Here is a 22,241-nt window from a genome sequence, read left to right as displayed (position 1 = left end):
CTGCTTCTAGAATGTTCCACCAGTCCACCCAAGAATGAGAATGCGTTTTTAATTGAAACATCCCTTCCAAATGCCTTTAATAATCCAAGTGCTGAAGCAGTGCACTACGACATAAGACAAGATTGTCAACATTACCAAGCCTATTTTGATTGCTCAAATACAAAGAAGCCCAACAGTCAATAGCTTCTTTAGCAGAAGGGACAGGGAAAGCTAGATTTGGAAACCAGAAAAACTATGATATTTAGTCAACTCAATTTTTAGCATCAGATGTCCTGAAAATTAAGGTGGCTTGACCCCTGTGAAGTTTTGGAACCTGAAATGTAGCAAATCATGAGTTAGCAGGGGTGGAGTGGGCAGAATAGAATGCAATGCTAAATACAAAAGAATGAATTCAAGTGCCATACAGAAAAGCAAAAGGAAAATTTACATTAGCAATCCCATGGCAAACTTAAAAAAAAAATTCCAGCCTTCTGAAAGAAGGCAGGCTTAGCATACAGCAGCAATAAAGCCACAGGAGGGAAACACTTTGATACTGAATGAATAAAGTAAAAAGACTCTTGGCAGGTATTAATAGATCATCACTGCTTTTCTTAATTCCAACAATTCTGAATTAAGATCTGAAAGTTACATGTTCTTTCAACAAGTTGATTGACTCAGGCCATAGTACTGAATGTTCTATATTTAAAAAGATGTGGTATTGAGGCATGCCAGAAAAAAGTAAGAGAGAATATAAGACAACCTATAAAGTTTCTACATTAGGCTTTTATTATTATTATTATTTAAGAATGACCTTGAATACCCAATAAAGATTTACTGCATCTTTTAAGCTATCCATTCAAAAATCTATTACTCTTTTATTATCATAGGGCAGAGCACAGAAATACAAGAATACTAATGTTTGTGGACATTTTTAAAAAAAAAATTCCAATTAAAATCTAACTCATCTACAATATGCATGTATTTCTTTCTCTTCAATAGCTTAGACAATTGCATAACATGTTTTTGTGACTCATTTTTCTGCTTCTCTGACATACGATCTGGAAATCTCCACCACTTACAGTGTACATATGCAAAAACAAAAGTACAATCAAACTGAACCAAAGAGTTCAGAACTAAAGACTATGGCTCTACCTTACACTTCTTGTTTTCCCCACAGGCTGATTCTGCTGCACTAGGGATTATTAGACAAACAATAAGAAAAATATGCGCACAACTCCTCTTCAAAAACATAAAAAGCAGCTAAAGCCAAACTGGGCTAGATAAAACATAAAAATCTTGAAAATAAAGCAAAAAGGGGAATCACTCCAAGCTTCTGTTTAAAATGTACTGAATTATTTGATAGTCAAAGTACTAACTTCCGTACTATGATATACTATTTGAATTTTTACAACTGTCCTGAAACCTCTTTTCTGATCAACATCAGAGAGAGGATGAAAGAAAATACTTACCCAGTCATTCTTATGACCTTGTAAGTGCCTGAAAAACAAGGATGGTCACTTGAATGTGATGCAATGAAACAAAAGATCCAAGAGAGAGATTAAAGGGGAGGGGAATATGATACATCAACAAATATCTGAAAATCTGTATTTTCCAGAGAATTGGAAGAGGGTAATATTGAGGTGAAGGAGTCCTTAAAAGAAAGGTTACAATAATCAAACAGAGATGAGGGATAAACACAAGGATGTAATAGAAAAGAAACGTTACAGAGGAAGAAGCAGCAAAGTTTGGATACCATTTACATTTGGGGTAAAAGAGAGGAGTGTCAAAGATTACTCCCCAGTAAAACACATGGTTGTCAGCGACAGGAAGAATCCTGATGCTGTCAAAATTCAGAGTGAGGTAATGGAGAGTCTTTGGAAAGAAACATCAGGAATTCAGCTTTTTTCCAAAATTAAATTACACTGACTGCGATATCCATGTGATGTCAGACGTAACACTGGATAGAAAGAAGACAAAATTTGACCAACAATTCAGAATTTTGGTTGAAATTTAGTTGGGGGGGGAGAAAAATCAATATTTGGGCTAAAATAAAGGTCCACAAGCACATACTTTTGCATTTGTGTCCCTCATCTGTCCACTAGTTCCCATGTCTTCTGGCTCACTTTTGTAGTGGAGAAGCTACCTTTCTGAAAGCAGAGAGAAGTGTAATATTGTCACTAATACTTAATAAGAACCAGCAAGAAAAGTAAGGAGAGATACAGGGAGGTGTGGGTGGGATGGAGGATGGTGTGAAAGTGGGAATGGGAAGGAATCTGTGCCAGTCTTTTGTTCCCTCCAATTTATGTTTCTTGCCACTAGCTACAGGAGGCAAGCCATGGTCCACACTGACATGTTGGAGGAAAAATACTAGTCAAGCAATGACTGTTACCTTCTCCTCCCACATATTCTCTAAGATGATAATTCTTTGCAATTAAAATCCCCTCCGGCATAACAATATGCCTTCAGTAAAGAATTTACTATTTCCTATTTGAAGTTCTGAGCAGGTGACACCTTAAACAAAAAATAAAAAGCTGCTAAAAACCTTGCTATAATCACTAGAACACTAGCAACAAAATAACACCTGTGCTACCTGTATTTGCAATCATTTGATCAAACTGTATATTACAGAAAAATGGACTTTATTTCACGCACAGATTTTAGTTCAGGATCCCTTCCATGGCAGAGTGCAAGGAAGCAGAGGAATGAATTTAAAATAATATCAAGAACTTTGATTACACCAATACAGATAATGCAAAATTTCAACTAAAAGTGCTCAGTTAGGCTTGGTTTCTCTATATGAATTCCCATTACAAATATTTTTCATCTAGAAACATTCCTCATCTGAAATATAGGACCTGTGACAAATAACTCAATTTCAGCAATCAGTCTCATGGTGGTCAAAATAAATGAAATGTAAAGAAGAATGAGAGGCACTAAGTATAAAAAACACAAATCAATTTAAATAATTCATTATTTCAATGATTAGTTAATATTGCTACAAATACAATACACATCATACCATCTGTCAGAATTTCCCTATTGTCAATTGATGTTAATACACAATATTTTATGACATTTTAAAATATTCTCACATCTGAATTTCAATATGAACTTTGATTTAAGGTTGTACTTCTTAATTTGCAATATTATTAAAGGGCAAGCTGCAAATGATTTCCATACAAACTTCATACTTGGATTCTAATTTTGTTTGACCTGATCAGATGCAATTAGTTTCCACAGCATAGATTTTTCAAGGTCATCAACCAAATGCTGTACAAGTTACATTACTTCTCAGTTTCCTTTAACCTAGAGGTGGCCCAAATACAGCCCAGTGGACAGATTGAGCCCGTCAAGGCATTTTATCCGGTCCACAGAAGGTCCCTCAGCCCTGCCCAGCCCAGGCATGGAGGGTAGCCTAGGCCACTAAGTGTGCAGCAGGGCAGGGTGGTGCAGCAGCCAGACTCAGCTTCCCAGCTGTCCCCGTGGTGGCAGCTCACTCTGCCCAGCTGATGCTGCTAGCATCTCTGCTGCTGGCAACAGATCCAGCCCTGCTGCCCAGGCATCCCAGCCCATCCACCCCATACCCACTGTCAGAGGCATCAGACACAGCAGGTGGGCAGGTAGGGTCTCTATGGAAACCATGACCCATACAGACAGGGTGTGCTTAGCTGGGTCGGTGAAATGGAGGCAGGTAGGAAGCAGTGTCTGGGAGCAGCACAGGTGGGCGGAGGCTGAAACTGGGATTGTAGGATGGTGACAGTGCAGAACTAGGGCACAGGACAGAGCTGAGATTTGTTCCCTGCACGTCCTTGCCTGTGGAGAGCAGATCATGGCTCTGCCCCAGGCTGTCACCATGCCATGATCTCGCTCCCAGGTGCTGCTCCCCCTACCACTCGTGGCCACATCCCATCCACCCTGCCCCACACTGGGCCAGATCAGCACCACCCTTCTGGACCTGCAACAGCTCACCAAGACTCCTTAGGTGGCCCTCCAGCCCAAATAACTGCCCAACCCTGTTTTAACCCATGGAACATGCTAGCAGGGAATGTTTTCTTTATGTAAACTGCCATTAAGCATGAAACACTGTACAGTGATGCTTGTAATATAGTTCCTTTTCTTTTGGGGGCATACATTCATAGAATGAATCTGGAAATTTTGAAAAACTCAACATATAGGGTGCGTGCAGACATTACACTTAGATCAACCTAACTCGGGTCCTAAAAATAGCCCTGCCCAGGCTATTTTTAGCTTTAGAGAGTTGGCAGTGCTGCTGCTGTGCCACCCAGCTCCTTTTCCCTTCTAGGCCAGCATGCTGCATCTCCAAGCTGCTCAAATAGTGTTTGTGCTCTCTTCATTTCTAGTTAAGATGCATCACATAGCAGATGGGATGATCTCTTGAGGTCCCTTCCAGCCTTACTTCTCTGTGATGATGGAAAGAAAAATGAAGAACAGAAGTAGACACCTTGCTTAACCTTATTAAACAGAGGGAGAGGTAGAAGGGGGAGAGCTAGAGGGGATTTACCACATAATATTTAAAAAAAAAAAGCATCTTACCTAATGCTATTTTTTCCCAGGTAAGCAATTGATAATGTTGCTACAGGAACAGTCACATTAGGCCATGCCATCTTGCTTAACTTCCCGTTTCCCCTCTCATTAAATCACACTTTCACATACTCCTTTTCAGAAATAACAGAGTACCTGGTTAAATCTATAATACCTTTCTTCACTAGAGCCCCTAAAGCACAGCAAGAAAAAGGGAATACCTGGAAAAGTTTTAGCTCACTCATCTAAAAATATTTATGTACTTAAAAAAAAGCACAAGAATCCATTTTTGGCATTTTAAAATAAATACATCATTTTGTAGGTCTTATTAACATTAAACTACTACTAATTCCACACAAATGTTCTTTGTTGTGTAGGTTTATGTATCCTGTAGAACAATGCTTATGTGCATCTCAACTCCTGGTCACTTTGTTAAGAGGAAAAACTGTTGAGATGTACATGTATGTACAATTTTACACATTCTGCAACAAAAAGATTTGAAAACAAGATTTCAAATGAAGCATTGAAAAAAAAGCTGCATCTCAATAAGGTATAGTGCTAACTATACTATAAAGCAATGGTGCCTAACTCATTGGGCCTATGGGACTCCCCAAGAGTCTGGAAATGTGATGGTGGGACAAGCAGTGGTAATATTAATTACTGCAGCTCTGGCACCTATGGCAACTAGCACTGACACCAGTCTCCTGCTGCCAAATTTCCACACCTGTGGTGAGCCCCGAGGCTGGAAGATATGGTTCCACTGGTTGGATCAGGGCCACAGGAGAATGTTGCACCTTAGCCAAAAGACTGAATTAAACTGCTCAAAGATACAAGAAGTGTTACAAAACTGCGTTATTTATTACTGTATTACTTTGGCAAGTGGGATATTTTATCCCCTTGTCTCATTGTCAAACATGTATTATTGATTGCTAGTGAAACCAGAAAACTGATTATAAATACTGGAAAATGAAACTAATCTCTTTCTCTCTCTCTCGCTTGCTCTCAGTTCTGAAAAATCATGAATAACTACATTAGTGAAGCACAATGGTGAATTTCAGTGTTACAAAACAAGAAGGTATCTTTCAGTTACTTTTTTCCGTTGTCTTACAGTTCAACTTTGTTTGTACCAGGCCCCACTTAAACATTGACAGCCAATCCTGACCCAGTGCTTCTCACTCCCAACCCACTGCCCTCTACCCCCAGCCCCTGCAATATGTGGGACAAGGGGTGGGTGCATGGGGTAAACGAAGCCCCAAGCAGCCCCTTGCATGCTGGAACTGTGCCACGGTTTCCCACATTTTTCTCCTTTAAAGGTGAATCTATTTTTAAAGTCTGTTGATCAATTTTTTAAATTTGTTCACAATCATTTTGTATACTCTTAAGACCCATTTTTGGGTCACAATCCACAGGTTGAGAAACACTGTTATAGTTGGCAACTGCCATTTAGCTAAACTGACTGTTTTTTACACTTTAATTCACATTGAGCTTGCCAACTAGGCAAACGGGGGGAGGTACAGGGGGGCGGGGACCCACCTTCAGAGGAACAGGAGCAGGAAAAAACAAATCCCTTTCAGATATGTACCCTGATGTTGATTCTTCTCCCTTTTCCATTTGTAGTTATCAACTCCATGTTACCAGTTTGTCACTCTCTTACAACTGGATTGCTTATTCGACATGATAAGGCAGGGTATAGCCTATGTCTCTGGAGTTTAAAAAACTGCATGGGTAAAACTGATTCACAGAATTAAAAACTTAGAGCCCCTTCTCCTGAGGGAACCATCATTTTCCACTAAGTAGGGTTACCTTATTTCTCGTTTCAAAACAGGGGTGCTATGATTGGGGGGGACAGTGATATACCCATGCTCTGCCCCTGCCCCTCACTCCCAAACCACCCCCCCCAGCCCTGACAGTGCCCTTCACCCCTTACCCACAGCCCCTTGCTCCCCCCCAACACTGCTGCCCACATCACTCCTTGCTGCCACCAAAGAACCTTCTCTACCCCCTTCCCCCATTGGAGGGACAGAACACCTCCCCTGCCTCCTGACCTGCTGCAGCCCTGGTGCCAGCAGGCTTCCACCCCCCTCACACACCGCATGCACACACTCCCCAAGCTCTGGCCTTACCTGCCTGCAGCTGCTGGGACTGCGCACAGACTACATGATGCCCCAGACTCCAATCGTCCTACCCTTCACACCCACCCCCCAGACCCAAGCACAAGCCAGGAAGCTCCAGGGAAAACTTCAATGCTGAGCAAAGGCAGAGAAAATCCTGGACATTTGTTGATATTTTAAAAAACTGCCTAGATGGAGATGGGAGAACCCACAAACAGACATGTCTGGGAAAACCTGGACATGTGGTAACCCTACCACTAAGGTCAGACAAATTAGTAGTAGCACTCAATGCCCCTGGCCCCAAAGGAATCCTGAGACAGGCAATACTCCTTTCCTTTAAAGCCAGCATGAGGCAAACTTGACTAGAGGTGGGATTCTGATTCCCATAAATGCCTGATAGCACTTTAGGCTTAGTTAAATGAAAGAATAAAGCATCCCTGATAAGCCGAGAAATGTTATCATGCTCTGCATTTGATCCCTGAGAAGAGCTCAGGACCCTTGGCCCTTTGGATAGAATATGGCCTCGCCTTCTTGTCACTGTTGCTAGCCCAGGGTCCTGGTAAGTAATACCTCAAATTCAGAATATGCTATTACTATCAATGCTATTATGATACTATGATTATACCATAATAATATTATGACTGCAACAGGTCTTTTTTTGTTAACAAATATCCATTAATATTATGGAGGCACAGATACTTGCACAGATACTGAAGTCAAGACTGAGCTGAATCTGGCACTTACATAAAGAATTCAAGCCCTCTTTTGCTATGTATGAAGAATATAAGTAGTGCATTTTCCTAGAATTACAGCTGTAGCCCATATAGTACATAAATTTTCTGAGAATATATGCATTTAATTGATAATCTAAGATTAACCTGAAATAGGCTCTTCAAGAAATTAAGTACCATAAAAGTTGTTTTCCTTAATAACATTACTGTATTTAAATCTCAACAAAATCTGAACCAGAGGCAATATCTGAAAGTGATTTGCACTGATACTCTTCTAAACTAAAAGTTCAACCTTTTCTAGGGCTGGCAAATAAGATCTGTCTCAGGAAAACAAGAAAACAATTTTGAAAAAGAGCAGTTTATCAACATTTATTTTCAATAAGGTCACTAGATTCTCACAGCCAACATGGTCGGTCCACGCTTGTCCTCTTAAGTATCTCCTGAGGGTGCAAAATATACTATTTTCACTGAAGTAGCTTGTAACAATGGGAGGCCATTGGCTTCCCTGCTACAGGCAGTCTGTGGTCTTTATCCAACTGAGGAAAATGAACAATGACAGTCAAAAAAAGCACAATTTTTTTTGAGTTTCTGAGAAAGGAAAAAGTTTTGTTCTCGAGTTTCCCTGAATTATGACCAGGAAAATCAAACAACCAAAGGTAATCAATAAATTTTTTCAATTACTACGCATTCTACCAAATCTAGTCAGTAGGAAAACAAAAAGATGAAAACCCAGGTTTGCATTTGGGATCTGGGTGGACACTCCAGCAGCTTTGCATTACTAAAGTGTTAAAACAGCTTCAGAAACCCCAAGTTCAATTGGCCAGGATATTCTGACAGCTCCATGTCTTAAATACCTAGTACATGATAACAAATTTGTCCCTAAAAACTAAAATTAAAGAAGCAGTTTAAGGCTACTTCTCAAATACTGGGACTATAAACTGCTAGCATTCTATATGAGATCCTGTTTAGCATTCAGAAATTGAAAATATATATCAGTATTTCACAGACCATAGATTCTGTGGGGAAAAGATTCTCTTTTCATAATGCGTCTAGAGTGCCAAATGTAATGAATCCTCTAGTTGGGCTCCTAAAACAAAACTTGAACCATAAGGAATTTGTAATTCATCTCAAAATTCATCACCCAAATGCCCTTTACTCTGCTCTATAAAGATTCTGTAAATTGCAGTGTGGTTCAAGAGTTAAAGCTGAACTCCTGAGCAACACAAAGTTACCATTTACAGCTAACTGGTCAGAAATCTGCCCCAATTCTGGTAGTCAATGAACTAGACCGGGGTGGGCAAAATATGACCCACAGGCTGGATCTGACCCATGGAGGGACTCTGACCAGCCCAAAGTGGGTCCCTCAGTCCCACTTGACCCAGGCATCATCTGGCCCATGGCTACTTCCAGCCACGCAGTAGAACTAGGGCGGCTCCTTCCAGTTGCTGCCACCAGCCAGCCTTGACCCCAGCCCTTTGGAGACTGGTGGGGACTCATGTGAACAGCCGTGACCTTGTCCTGCCCCACGCCAGCTCTGGATCAGCCGGGAACTGCGTACACAGTCCCAACCCCAGCCTGCCTTTAACCCATTCTGGACCAGCCCGCCCACAGTAAGTGGCAGTGGCAGTGCCCAGGCAGAAGCTGCTGCCAAGCATGGAGGAAAAGTGGCTGACTCCCCCTCACCTCTGCCAGACTGTTCTTGTTGTGGCTGCCTGGAGCCCATGCCTAAGCTGCCCTGTGGCTCCTCTCTGCCACCAGCACCACCTCCAGGCTGCCTAGGCATGGGTTCCAAGCAGCCACAGCAAGTCAGGCCCAACAGTGGTGATGGAGGGAGGCTGCTTTTCCCCTGCACCCAGCAGCAATTTCTGCCCAGCCACCACTACCCATCATGCGTGGGCTGGTCCAGAGCAGGTCCAGGGCAGGCCAAGGCCAGGGCTGTGCGTGCAGGTCCCAGCTGATCTGAAGCTGGTCTGCTCTGGCCAGGGTGAGTCTGGGGTGGGTATGGGGTGGACCAGGGCCATGTGCTCAGCTCCTACTGCTGACTGGCAGCAGCAGCAGCGGCAGGGAGGAGACACAGGGCCCACAGGCTCCAGGTCTGGTGATCTGTTATGGGGAAGGGGGTGCTGACCTGCCTGAAATAGCTCCCCAAAACTGCCTATGTGGCCCATAGGCCCAAATAATTGCCCACCCATGGTCTAGAATCATTAATGTATCTTTGCCACCTAAGAGATTGCACAACTCTGAGGTGAGTTCAGTGACCGACAAGTCTGCTCTTCAGGGCCAATGAAACTAGCTACCAGAAGGATGAAGAGAAAAAGCAAAGCAAAACAACAAAAAAACTTTTTTAAGGGACAGTCCAAAACCATGGGACAAACTACAGGAAATGTCACAAATCTCATCATCTTCTATTCTAAATCCAAGGCATACTCATTTGATTGAACCATTACAAACCTAAGCACATGGAACAACATAGTCATTTTTATTAAAACATTGAGAATACAAATGCAAGAATCAAACCATACTACACACACACAGGTTTGCTCAGAGAAGAATATGAGCCACATTTAATAAATATTGGTCATATTTGGCCAATCTGGAAGGTGCCCAGATAGTCAGGGCATGAGTGGTAAAAAACCTAAATATAACAGCATAACTGGAATCCATCTACACAGCCAAAGATAATCTACATTATTCCTTGGAAAGGGAATTGACAGTTTTAAACTCACTACCTTGAAACAAGCGATCTGACACTGTAGATGGTCTCTTAAATGCACACACATGCCTCCACACATATGCACAACTTGGCAGCCCTAGCTATTAAAAAGATTGACAATGTCTGTGTATTTGTAAGAAGCCCTTCTTGTGAGTGTTCCAAGAAAAACTTGGTTGCAAGCTGCAAAAGATTTAGTGAATTGTGGAGCTGAACCGATGTGTTAAAACACATGCAAATACAATTTAATGGACCTCTTTAAAGGTGTTTTTATTATGTATAACAGTAACCTTTATGTAAGGAATCAAACTTACAAAATAGCATCTGAATTAAAATACAAAGGAAATATATTACAAGGGGTAAGGTATTAGAAGTGTAAAGTCAAAGGTTCATGAAAAGGGGAATGAAATCCAGTGACTCAGTCTCCTTTTTCTCACTGTCACTAGTTATAGTGTTGAAAATTGGTTAGCGGCACATTCATCACAATCACTATCACCCTTACAGTTTATACTAGATATTGGGTGAATCACCCATTCCAATCAACAGGAACTGATAAATTTGCACAAAAGAATTATGACAAGGATGAGTGCATAGGCTGTACTCTGGGGAAAAAACAAAAGGCTATCTCCCTTAATTACCAGATTTTCCATGCATGTAGCAAGAAAAGGTTAGAACCAAAGAGAAAGCTTGATAGCTTCTGCTAAATCTGGGCAGTGGAAGTAACTTCCCATCACTAGTGAGCCTTGTAAGTGTTAGATTCTAGTAGTCAAGGTTCTTTGGGTAAATCTGATATCTTTTATTAGACCAACTCAACTAGTGCGAAAAATTCTTCTTAGCAAGCTTCTGGGTACAAACACCCTTTGTCAGGTTGAGGAAGCAGTAGTTCTAATGTTCTGACCTTGTAGCACCTTTAGGCATGGTAGATGTGAAGTGCTACAAAGGGATTTTCTGATGACGCAGGAAAAAAGGACAAAATATACAAGACACATGGTAACCATTTTTTAAAATCACATAGGAAAGTGTTTAAACAATTTCTTCAACAAATAAAATTGCACATGCACAAATGTACTTATGAATTATGTTCATCATTACTCTTTATGAAACACTGATACCATCACGCCCAATCATATTTTATACATAAATCTTTGCCGGGTAAATTTTCTGGGCATGAGCAAGTTAATAATTAACTTACTCTCCTATACCATTCTTCAAACACATTACTAAAAGATGAGTAATAGCACAGAGCCTCCCAGTTCAACTCAGGTTTTCACTCCTTTTGTCATTCTTGCAGCATAAAGAGGCAGGGAGTTCTGACTTAAAAGATTGCATTCCTTCCCTAAGGTGTGCCAGAAACCTGAGCTCTTTTAGCCACTGAAGACTAAGAAGTAACACATTTACTTCAATTGTTATGCAGCATATTGCAGCCTTTTAACAGTACTAAGAATGACTTAACATCTTTTTAAACTTCAATCCTTTCAGTATTAAACCATTTTACAAGACTTATCGTAAAAAAACAACAGTTGGATGCAAGGTAACTACTAAAGCCTATTCATGACCATTTCACATGTGCAATTCTTTTCCGTAGGCTATTCTGTTTTGTAAGCATAGCCACAATCGTGAATACATTCCAATTATTCAGCATGTGCTTCCCACCAAAAATGTTTCATGTGATCAATATTTACTAGAAATCTATGTGAGAAGTCATAATTTTCAATGAGGTAAAAAAACATCTCTCACCGGTAAATGACTGAAAGGCATGAACCATTTAGAAAAAAAAAAAAATCTGTGGTTGCAACTTAATTGTTCCAAGCTGCAGTGCTCTCGAAACATTTTTTGTTCTCCCTAGATCTCAAACAAAACCTTGACTACCATTCATATAACTTCCTTGCTTAAAATGAAAACAGCTTAACATGATAACAGTTCAGTCATGCTCCAAACCCTTCAAAATGTTTAGAATATTTCACTTCCTCATTCTTTAAGTTCGTACATTTTCAGACAACAAAGCAAATGATAATTGTCAATACAAAGATAGGCGCTGCTGTACGGTTTTACGTAACTAAATGCATTAACCGAATGAAAACTTAAAACATGCACATACCTGTAAGATACCTGATAGAATGGATATCCTGGCAGAGGAACAGAGTTTGAAAAACCAGACGGACTTGACATTGCTTTCATATATAGTATCCACTTAAATTGGTTTCATGTTCCATATGCTAAGCCTTTACTAAAGAATTAAGTACAAACATCCATCTATAAGCTTGTTCAGGACCTAACTGAAGAGAAACCGAATGCATATTGAAAGGTCTTAAAATTCTGACTGCATACAGACTGCCACTGCTTCCTTCTCAACTGCAAAATTCCTAAAAGCCAACACCCTCGTGACATCATATGCTACAAAATTACAAACATGCAATCATATCAGAAAAGAGAAAGAATAGTTTGTCTTTTCTAACTTGACATAAAATCCTACAGTACATTTTTCCTTGCAAAGATCATGTGAGTAAAGCTGGGGAGAGAGAGAAAGAGAAAGGGAGAGAGACCTGCTATCTTAAAGAGCAGCCTTGGTTTGGCAAGCAGCCAGCAACCAGCAGAACTTATTGCCAATGCTGCAAATCCCTCCTATCAGCTAATGAAGATCAAGACTGCAGGTGAAACATGATTTTAGCTCCATGACAAGAATTCCCTTGCAAATGCATACAATGCCTATGACCTTGAATTCCTTTTTTATTTTTAAATCTCAAAAAAGGATCAATTCAATGAAAAGCTACAGTTTATATCATCATTTTATCAATCATATCAGTGTACCTATACATTTTAGTAGCATGAGAAAGTGAATCTCCCTCTGCTTAAAAAAGAAAAAAGAACTAAGATAAATAGAGGATTTTTTTTTAAATCACAATAACATTCTTTAAACTACCAAACATATAAACAAAATTAGTTGTCTTTTCTTCAAAAATGTTTCACTAAATTAAATACAAAGCATATTAACTAGTTACTACATTGTAGCAAAAACGAATGCTACAAATATTTACTAGGGAATTAATTTACAATTTTTTGTGGGGGGGATGTTGGGAGGGTACTCCTTGACAGAGAAAACAAAAGCTGAATTAAAAGAGAAGAAACAAATCAATGTTAGTAAATCTCTTCACTGTGTCACCACAATGGCTATGCTCAGCATATTGAAACCATAGAATAATATTTACATTACATTTCATAAATAAGTTGTCCTAATGGCTAGGGACAGACATTCAAAAAGCCTGAGCCTGAATTGATTCGATCTTTGCAGATTAGTCTAACCTGGGTGGGCTAAACTAGTTTGTAACCAGACAGACATCCCAGAAATGCAGGTACATGCCTGCAGTGGCTCAGGCTACAAGCAGGGGAGTGCTAGATCTAGCAGCCCTCCCTTCCCTTCCACACTGCTAAGATGAGAAGGGCATGGCCAGGCTCCAGCAGGACACTTATTAGGGAGCCTCATCCCCTCACCCAATGAGCAGGGAATTGATAAGAGTGTTTGTCACCCAATCAGAATACAAAGCCTCTCTCCATTAGTTCAAGCTCTCCTTAAACAGCTTTTCCAAGAAAGGAATCAGTCTCCCACAGCACAGACCATACCCAGCATGTGGTATGCTAGGGGAAGCCAGACAGATGCCTGCAGTCTCTGCCAGAGCTGCAGCCAGGGTGCAGAGGGGAGGGGCCAACTCTGCTGTGCAGCACAGAGCCCCACCCAGCCCAGAGAGCATGCCAGGATAGTGGGGGAGTCTGGTTTAACTTAAACCAGCAAGGGGCCTGGGATAGACATTGCATAAACCGGTTTGACCCAAATCAGTTAAGTCTGATACTAAATTCAACCAGGTTTATCTCAAACCGGTTTCAGCCATTTTCAAACTGGTTTATGTGAACTGAACATCTGTTCTGTTATAGGTTTGTGTGTAATGTCTGTCCCTAGCCTATATAAATATTTCCATTCTTGTTTTACTAGTTTTGAAAAAGGAAACATATGAACAATTAATCATCTTGCTTTGGCTGCTAAGAATATTTTAGGCTATTAAACTGCTGAATTTAAGGATTATGAATGATGATGTATAATCACTTTATTATCAGCTTGCAAATGAAAAAAGAGTAATCACTGTTTACAGTAAGTTTCTAGTCAATTTTTCATTTGCATCATTTCTAAGACAACAGTACAAAGTTTGGATTACAAAGTTTCAGAGTAATATTTCAAGATGATCTCTGAAGGGGAAAAATGGGCATAATAAGAAAATAGGGCTGAAAGGGACCTCATGAAGTCATCCAGCCCAGTTTCCTGATCAAAGCAGGATCATCTCTGACTAAATCATCCCAACTAAGGTTTTATCTAACTTGCTCTTGAAGCTTCCAGAAATGGAGATTCCCCAACTTCTCTAAGAAAGCCTGTTCCACCCTGATAGTCAGAAAGTTCTTCCTAATCTCCCTAAATGTTCTCTGCCACAATTTGAGGTCATGGCTCCTAGTCCTGTCTTGTACATCCACAGAGAAATGGCTACCACCCTCTTTGCAATAGTTTTTCAGGTCTTTTAAGACCGTTATCAAATCACTCCCTCAATTTTCTCTTCTCCAGACAAAATAATCCTAGTTCTTTCAGCCTTTACTCATAAGTCATGCTTGCTAGGGTATTTTTTATCACTCTCCGCTAGACTCTTTCCAACCACATCTTTCTTGAAGTGCAGGGCCCAAAACTGTATACAATACTGCAGGCAAGGCCCAACCAATGCCAAATAGGGCAGAAAAAGTAGTTTCCCTTGATTTACGAGTAACAGTCCTGTTAATACAACCCAGGATGCTGTTGTTTTGTCTGCAACAAGAGCATGATTGCCTTATATTCATCCTTCATACCTAAATTCTGATGAAGGTTCTGATCAAGTACAGAATTTCCATACAAAAATTTTTTTTCTATAAGGTAGATTTCTATAACTGCAATACAACCAAATATTTCAGAAAATGTTATATTTAATGGGAAAAATGGCTTTCAGAGATGCTAGAAAATGTCACATCTTCAGAGTGCCTCAGCCAATAAGAACTTGGTCAAACAATATCATGTCATCACCCTAGTGAACCATTACGCAACTGAGCCTATTACCGGGCCAGTTTTTCAGACTTCTTCATGGTTACACTCAGGGTTCGAATTACAAGGGAGCTGGGGAGGGGGCTGAGCCCCACCCCCATAAAAAAATGAGATTGTCCCCCCCATAAGATTTGAAAATCATAAGCTGGGGAGGGTCACAAAGGCTCGGTATACCAAGGCCAGGAGCCACTGGAGTCATTACTACTGATTTATTATTAACCCATATGCTTAACAACCATTTTGCTTTAAATTCTTGATGTTTAAAGAAATTCTTCTTCTTTATGCTGACTTTGACTATATAATAAAAAAATTCTTAATTCCCAATTAATACTTTGGTGAAAAGGAATTCAAAGCAGGTTGTGCTCTTTACACAGTGTTCCTTAGTGTGTTGGTGGTCTTACACACCTTTTGGGAGAGTTCTATCCCAAGAAGCTAATGAAAACATCACTATTTACCATGATAATATCACAAGTACTGAAAACAACAATAGATACACAGTAGTTAAAATTCTTATTGGAAAGATTCTACATCCTCCTCCTGGCTGAGAACATTTTCATTCCATATTCTGCTGGAGAAAATAATTATGCGTTTAGTTGTTATAAGACTACAAGCATGGTATTCTGGAGTCCTGGGTCTTGCTACCAACTTGCTCTGCTATTTGGGCTAAGTCACTTATCTCCTTAGTGCCCAGTTCATCCACATATATAATACTTGCTGAAAACAAAAGTGTGCCGTAAAGCTAAATTTCTGTAAAGTACTGAAGTCTTCTGATTGAAAGGCAGTAAAAAAGGTAATATTTTGAGGAATAAAGATACTCAGAATATAGCATTATTTGTCTACTTCCCATTTTTAACTACCATACCAAAGGCAAACAATAGATATTTTATTAATTCCAGAATTTTAAATTTAAGAATTGTATTACTTTGCCACATTTTTTAATTTATATGAACTTCACATTTAAAAAGGGCTAGATAAGGATACATAACATTTAAATGCAAGTCCCCAAAAAAACTGAAATTGAGATGCATTTTTTTTAAAGATGTGTCCTTCCATTACATTAGCATATTAATTTAGTATTTTGAAAGTGTTTTCCTTTTGGAGGGAGAGAACTGGAAGGTGGAGATTCTCAATGATGATGCAAAAATATTTTCAAACTAAAAAAATATTACAAACAAGCTACACACACACACAACTATTATAAACATGTAGTGGGGCGGGGTGCGCACGCAGAGCACACGCACACAAACTGGCCCAGTATATTTCTAACCTATTTAATCATGTGTACTTCACATATACAAAACTACTTCCTGAACAGATTTAGTTGCCAAATATTACAGTAGCTATAGAGATCAGTAAGTTTCATTTCAAGTATGATTGTGTTTATATTTCTTGTGTGTTTAAAACTGGTAACTAGTGACAAGCAAGGTAAACGTATAATAGAGAGAGATCATTTGACATGCTAAAAAGTGTTCTACTACAATGCTTGAAACAAAATAAGGCTAAACAAACCAAATAAATCACCTGGTCCAGCTGGTATACACTCAAGAATTGTCAATGACCTTAAAATTGAGGTAACTGAGCTTCTAAGGGGGGAAAAATCAATATCTCTTTAAAAACAGCTACTATACCAACTAACTGGTAAACAGAAAACATTGTAGCTAGATTTTTAAAAGGGCTTTAGGGATGACCTCAGGTGCTACAGACCAGTAACATATTTAGTAAACTGGTTGAAGGTGAAAATGTAACTAAACTCTAAATTAACTGTGTCAGCTCAGGAAAAAGGATGAGTTGTCTAAAATTATGCCAGCAAGGTTAAGCTACTGTCAACCTGAACATATAACATTACAAAATATAAAGAATGCAATGGAGAACACAGATATTTTTATAACGTTAATATAAAAGAAATGATTTTTCCTAAACTGGAATATTTATTTCAGGACTGGTCACCCTCATCTCAAAAATAAAAATTCAGAATTAGAGGAGAGTCGAGAAACTGAGACTACAAAAACCTAATAACAGTTACATAATATTGAAAAACTCTCTAAGAGAAGATATCAAGGTAGTTTCATTTAAAAGGAGACTTTGCACACAAAACAGTGAATGGTATCAAAGAGACTGTCTCAAAATACATATGGAGACAAATCAGTGACATTGAGAGATGACAGCAAATGTAAAATGGATAAAAAAATATTTTTCCTTACAATGCATAATTAAACTGAAACTCATTGCAAAAGATGCTCACGAAGCCCAGAACTCATTAAGATTCAAGGATTAATTGGACACTTACATGGACAATAACAATATTCAGAAGTAATCATAGAAGAAAAACTAAAAACCAAAAGAAATCTCTAGGGAAGATGCAACATCTGATACCTTTGGACCCTTGGTTACCACTAGGAATTAAGAGTTAAGAGAAGAACCCCTCTGGGAGCACATTATCCTTCATCTGTCTATTGTGGGCTTTCTTCCACCTTTCTCTGAGGCACCTGATGCTAGTTACTGTTGAAGATAAGATAGTGGACTAAATTTACCAAGAGACCTCTGCTCTAACAACCTGACTACATGCTTTGTTACATTTTTTTGTCATAGTTTTCAGAAAATCATATAGTCAACAACACAAGAAAAACAGCAGTCTGAAGAGGAAAACAAGACTATGTGGGTGAAGATAGTACAATGGGGACAAAAAGGTGGATGGGAGAACTAAGATTACTGCTATGATTTCTCTCATTTCAGTGACTCAACCACACAGCGCTTTGGGGCTTTGTTCCAGCATGCCCTTCTCTTCCACGTGGGCAGTTAATAAGCATAGTGTATACATTTGAGTCTCCAAGCAAAAAAGAAGGTAGAACAAGAGCAGCAAGTTATATTTTTTCCAAGATGCAGCATCAGCCAGGTCTTACTACTTGGGGTCCAAAGAAAAGCTGGCTTAGTGTTTGTTTTTCTCCCCCAACCTGACTGATATACTTATTTAGCAAAGTTATTACAGATCCACAAATTCAGTTGCAAATGGATGCATTTTCAGCCTTCCAAAGAAGCATTTTAGCATTGAGAACCATAATTTCAAGACTAAAAATGGGATTCAGTTTCCCAAAACATGACTATGTTTAAAAAAGTAGGACCAGAGAAGTCAGCCTAGGTGACAGAGCTCAGAATGAATACAGACAAATAATAATAAACTTCATACCATTTTAAATTGGTCCAATTATGCTTGGGCTGTTAGGCCAATGAAAACGCGAGTCTGATTGTATCAAATGCTAAAAAATATATGTTATCATTCCTGCCCAGAAGAGCTTACAAGCTCAAACAGGAAGGAAGGATGGAACCCTTAATAAGACCATACAGCTACATAGGCGACTTATGATCATGGACACTTTCAATGAAGGAAATTCTCTGCTTTCTCCATTTCTGAAAGTAGCATGTACCATATTTCCAGGAGTCTTTCCAACATATACTTGCATCAAGAAAATTAATTTAATTAACTTTAAACAAAGTTTAGCCCACAATAGTTACACTGTCACCACTAATTATTTACCTCATACTTAGGTGTCCTTGCATACTCATCACTTGCGCAAAAATTGTATTTTAGGGTAGCGAGCATGTGATATTGTTTTCCCAAACGTCTGTCAGCTGGATACAAATGCTCTCGTTCTTTTTCTTATATCAGAGACACAATACCAAATGATGGCTAAGTACCCCTTTTTGGACATTCACCTGATTGTGGTCAGATAATCCAGTTGCTGGATGTTGAGGTACTTTAAGTTTCCAGAGTCTTAACTGAATCTGGGTACTGCCTCCTCTTCAGGTTTCTAGGCTTTCACGGGGGGAAACTCACTGTCTACTCTCCTGAGAGCTGCAAACTACAATCCAACTGCCTGCCTCCGGGGTTTAGTACGGACTTCGATTCCCTGCCTGCTCCTGTAAACAACATCTACAGCGAGAATCCCAGTGAAGGTGTGAGGCCTCTGGTCTAGAGTCAAACTCTGAGCTTTGAGCCACATGGTTGGTTATAAGCAACCAAAGCACAGCAGCTTTCTGAAAACACCACTGCCTTACTTAAAAATGACAAGCGTTAAGTTACACCAGTCGTTCCAAAGTGAACGTCCATCTGTGGCCCCATCAAAACCCGGGGACCTCCTGGTCAACCTCCTCCTGGCTCTAGCTATGATACCAAGGAGGAAGCTCTGGCTGGGGGGGGGGACCAAAATGAGTGTGTAGGGCTGCTTTCCTGGTATTTATCCACTCACATCTCCAGGCAGAGTTTCACTGGCTGGTATTCACAGGCTCTTTCAACTTATTCAGTGGGCAGCGGGTGCTGGTCAGCATGCTCTGCTCAGTATCCCTTCCAGTTTCTTTGTTGTTAACCTGCAACCCTCACTCCCTTTCCTGTTTTCTTTTTTGTTCCAGGCAAACTTCTCAGTGACCTCCCTTTTTAAGAGGGGCTTATAGTTTTTCAAGATGGGCTTAAGCCCACACTCCCCAAGCAGAAGAAATAGGCCTGAATGCAAATGCCCCTCACAACTAGCTCATCCTTCCCTTGCAGGTCCCTGCAGGTCAGTGTCTCTTCAGACAGACAGCAGCTCCTGGTTTGTCTTTCTCTGACCCTGACCGGTCCAGCAACTAAATCAGGTCCTCCCTGCTGTGAAAGCTTATACATCGTCCTCATGTCCCTTACCTAATACTTCCTGTGCCACTGGGAGTCTTCCCTGTTTGTATGCACTGTTTTTAACACCTGATCTCCCTGTTCTGCTCTTGTGCATATGCAATGCGCTACCCATGCAGACCTATTCAAATGTTCATTAGTCTTGATAGTTCACTTATCCAGCCCAGACCTGGTTACTGTGAAATGCAGGTTACTCTCCACAGTCACCTATTGCCACTTCCAGCAAGTGTCTTTGGAAAGAAGTTAACCTTAAAGTCAGGTATCAAGTAGCACAGCCTTAAGCAATTAAACCAAATCTCAGTTTGCATAAAAAATACAGACAAACCCCATATCCTCTAACACACAGCTTTAGGTATGAAACAACTATGACATCTACCACCGTTTTTTGGATACCTGTATAATATACATTGGTCAGAAAAGCTCACAACTCTTTAATGATGTTACTGCAGTAGGAAAAGCTGTTTTCAATTTCAGTATTCTAACAGAGCTGACAGGTCTGAAAGGAGACCTAGTCCATTTAGTTGCTACAAAATTTAGCTCCTAGGAAAGGGTAAGTTCTTCAGTAAGAATGCAAGAATCAGACAATAATAAGATTGAAGAATGCAGGTCTTTGCAAATTAGGTTGATAGTGTACTTTCAAGGAAAAGACAGTGTCCTGGATATTTCAACTAAATAAACATGTCCAGTACAGAGGGAATCCCAGCTTCAGATGGAATCCAGCCTTTCATTCACGGTTAGTGCCTGGAGAACTGTTTCAATTTCTGACTACAGCATGTCACAGCAAAGCTCTTTTTATACTAGAGGTGATATAATTTGTACTCCTTCAGAACAGGAACAGCAACAGTGTATACACCCCCCCCCCCCAAACCAGAACCAAAAACTGGAACAAACCTTTACTTTTTTCCTCAACTGGAACAGAACCTGAACCATTATCTGAAAATCTCTGCTGAACCTGAACCGGGAACAGAATAGCAAAAAATCAGGTTGCTGGTTCAGAATAAGGATTCAACCAAACAAAACACACCTGATGTGGTACACTCACTGGCTCCACCAGTACCAGAATCAGAATCAGAATGAGCACATAAATAAAATCAATAAATGGGAGGATTAAGGGTTTATATATTTTGGGTTTGTACAGGCTTCTATACTTTGCCCTCTTCAAGGGCTGGGCCTGGGAAATATTAGCCAGGGATTGGATTGGAGGTCTGCTTGCTGCTTCCCCTTGTGACAGGGGTTTGGTCAACATAGTTACAACATGGAAGGGCTGAACATACAACACGTATGTGAGGTGATACAACAATACAAGACAGGTGACAGAACATATTTGGTGTCTATCAAATGGTCTGTACATGTACAGTACAATGAGACCGTATATTCTTATTTCATTTTACATTTACATATGTTTGGAGAAATAGGGATTAATCTGTGAACCCAAAACTGGGGCAGGAAAACAGGAAATATGATTACAGAAAGACAGGAAAAGCAGAGTACCTCCTCCATGCTGCAGTGCTCAGCCAGCCTATGTAGGTGGTAGATGTTAATGCATCTGTGGTGGCTAGGCCTTCAGGGCCCCAGGCAGAGCAGAGTGCATAGTGCAGGACCCTACTCGCCTAGTCCAGGCCCTAAGAATCAGAGAGGTGAGTGAGCAGACTCTCTGAGGCCCAGGAAGTCTAAAGGAGCCCTCAGTCCATAGATTTCATAGATATTAGGGCTGGAAGGGACCTTGGAAGATCATCGAGTCCAGTCCCCTGCCCAAAAGGCAGGAAGACAGCTGGGGTCACAGAATCCCAGCAAGATAAGCATCCTATTTGCTCTTGAAGGTGTTCAGTGTAGGTGCTTTAACCACCTCCGATGGCAGGCTGCTCCAGACCTTGGGGGCTCGGACAGTAAAGAAATTCTTCCTTATGTCCAGCCTGAAATGGTCTTGCAGTAGTTAATAACCATTCAACCTCGTTATCCCTCGGGGCGCTCTGGTGAACAAACGTTCACCCAGAAACTGGTGGTCACCCTGATAAACTTATAGATGGCCATCAGATCACCCCTGAGCCCACACTTTTCCAGACTAAAGAGCCCCATGGCTCTCAGCCTGTCATCATAAGGTCTGTTTTCCTGACCTCTGGTCATGCGCGTCGCTCTTCTCTGGACTCTCTCAAGCTTCTCCACATCCTTTTTGAATTGTGGAGCCCAAAACTGGACACAGTACTCCAGCTGCAGCCTCACCAAGGCCAAGTACAATGGGAGAATGCCGTCCTGGGATTTGCTTGAGAAGCATCTATGGATGCAAGCCAGCGTTTTGGTCGCTTTACCAGCTGCAGCATCCCATTGCAGGCTCATGTTCATCTTGTGGTCAATGATGACCCCCAAGTCTCTTTCTTCCATAGTGCTAGCCAGCGTAGCACTG

The 22,241-nt window shown here is 40.4% G+C and overlaps 1 protein-coding gene across 5 annotated transcripts in view; it reads right to left on the bottom strand.

Moving 5' to 3' along the window:
• LOC109321318 (pleckstrin homology domain-containing family A member 7-like) overlaps positions 1-12,542 on the bottom strand; it is a 186,914-nt gene extending 174,372 nt beyond the window's left edge. For 2 of the 5 annotated variants that reach the window (XM_019551904.1, XM_019551905.1), the window contains exon 1: positions 12,172-12,538. In XM_019551904.1, the coding sequence (XP_019407449.1) occupies positions 12,172-12,251 (80 nt within the window). In that variant the 5' untranslated portion in view covers positions 12,252-12,538. Of the gene's footprint in view, positions 1-12,171 lie in introns of all 5 variants that reach the window. The other 3 variants (XM_019551903.1, XM_019551902.1, XM_019551906.1) reach the window with 3 other exon arrangements.
• Between the last annotated feature and the right edge of the window lie 9,699 nt (positions 12,543-22,241).

This window comes from Crocodylus porosus, unplaced genomic scaffold (assembly GCF_001723895.1).
Source record: "Crocodylus porosus isolate Cpor-Errol unplaced genomic scaffold, CroPor_comp1, whole genome shotgun sequence".
Taxonomy (NCBI): domain Eukaryota; kingdom Metazoa; phylum Chordata; order Crocodylia; family Crocodylidae; genus Crocodylus; species Crocodylus porosus.
This window is presented reverse-complemented; position numbering and strand designations above follow the sequence as displayed.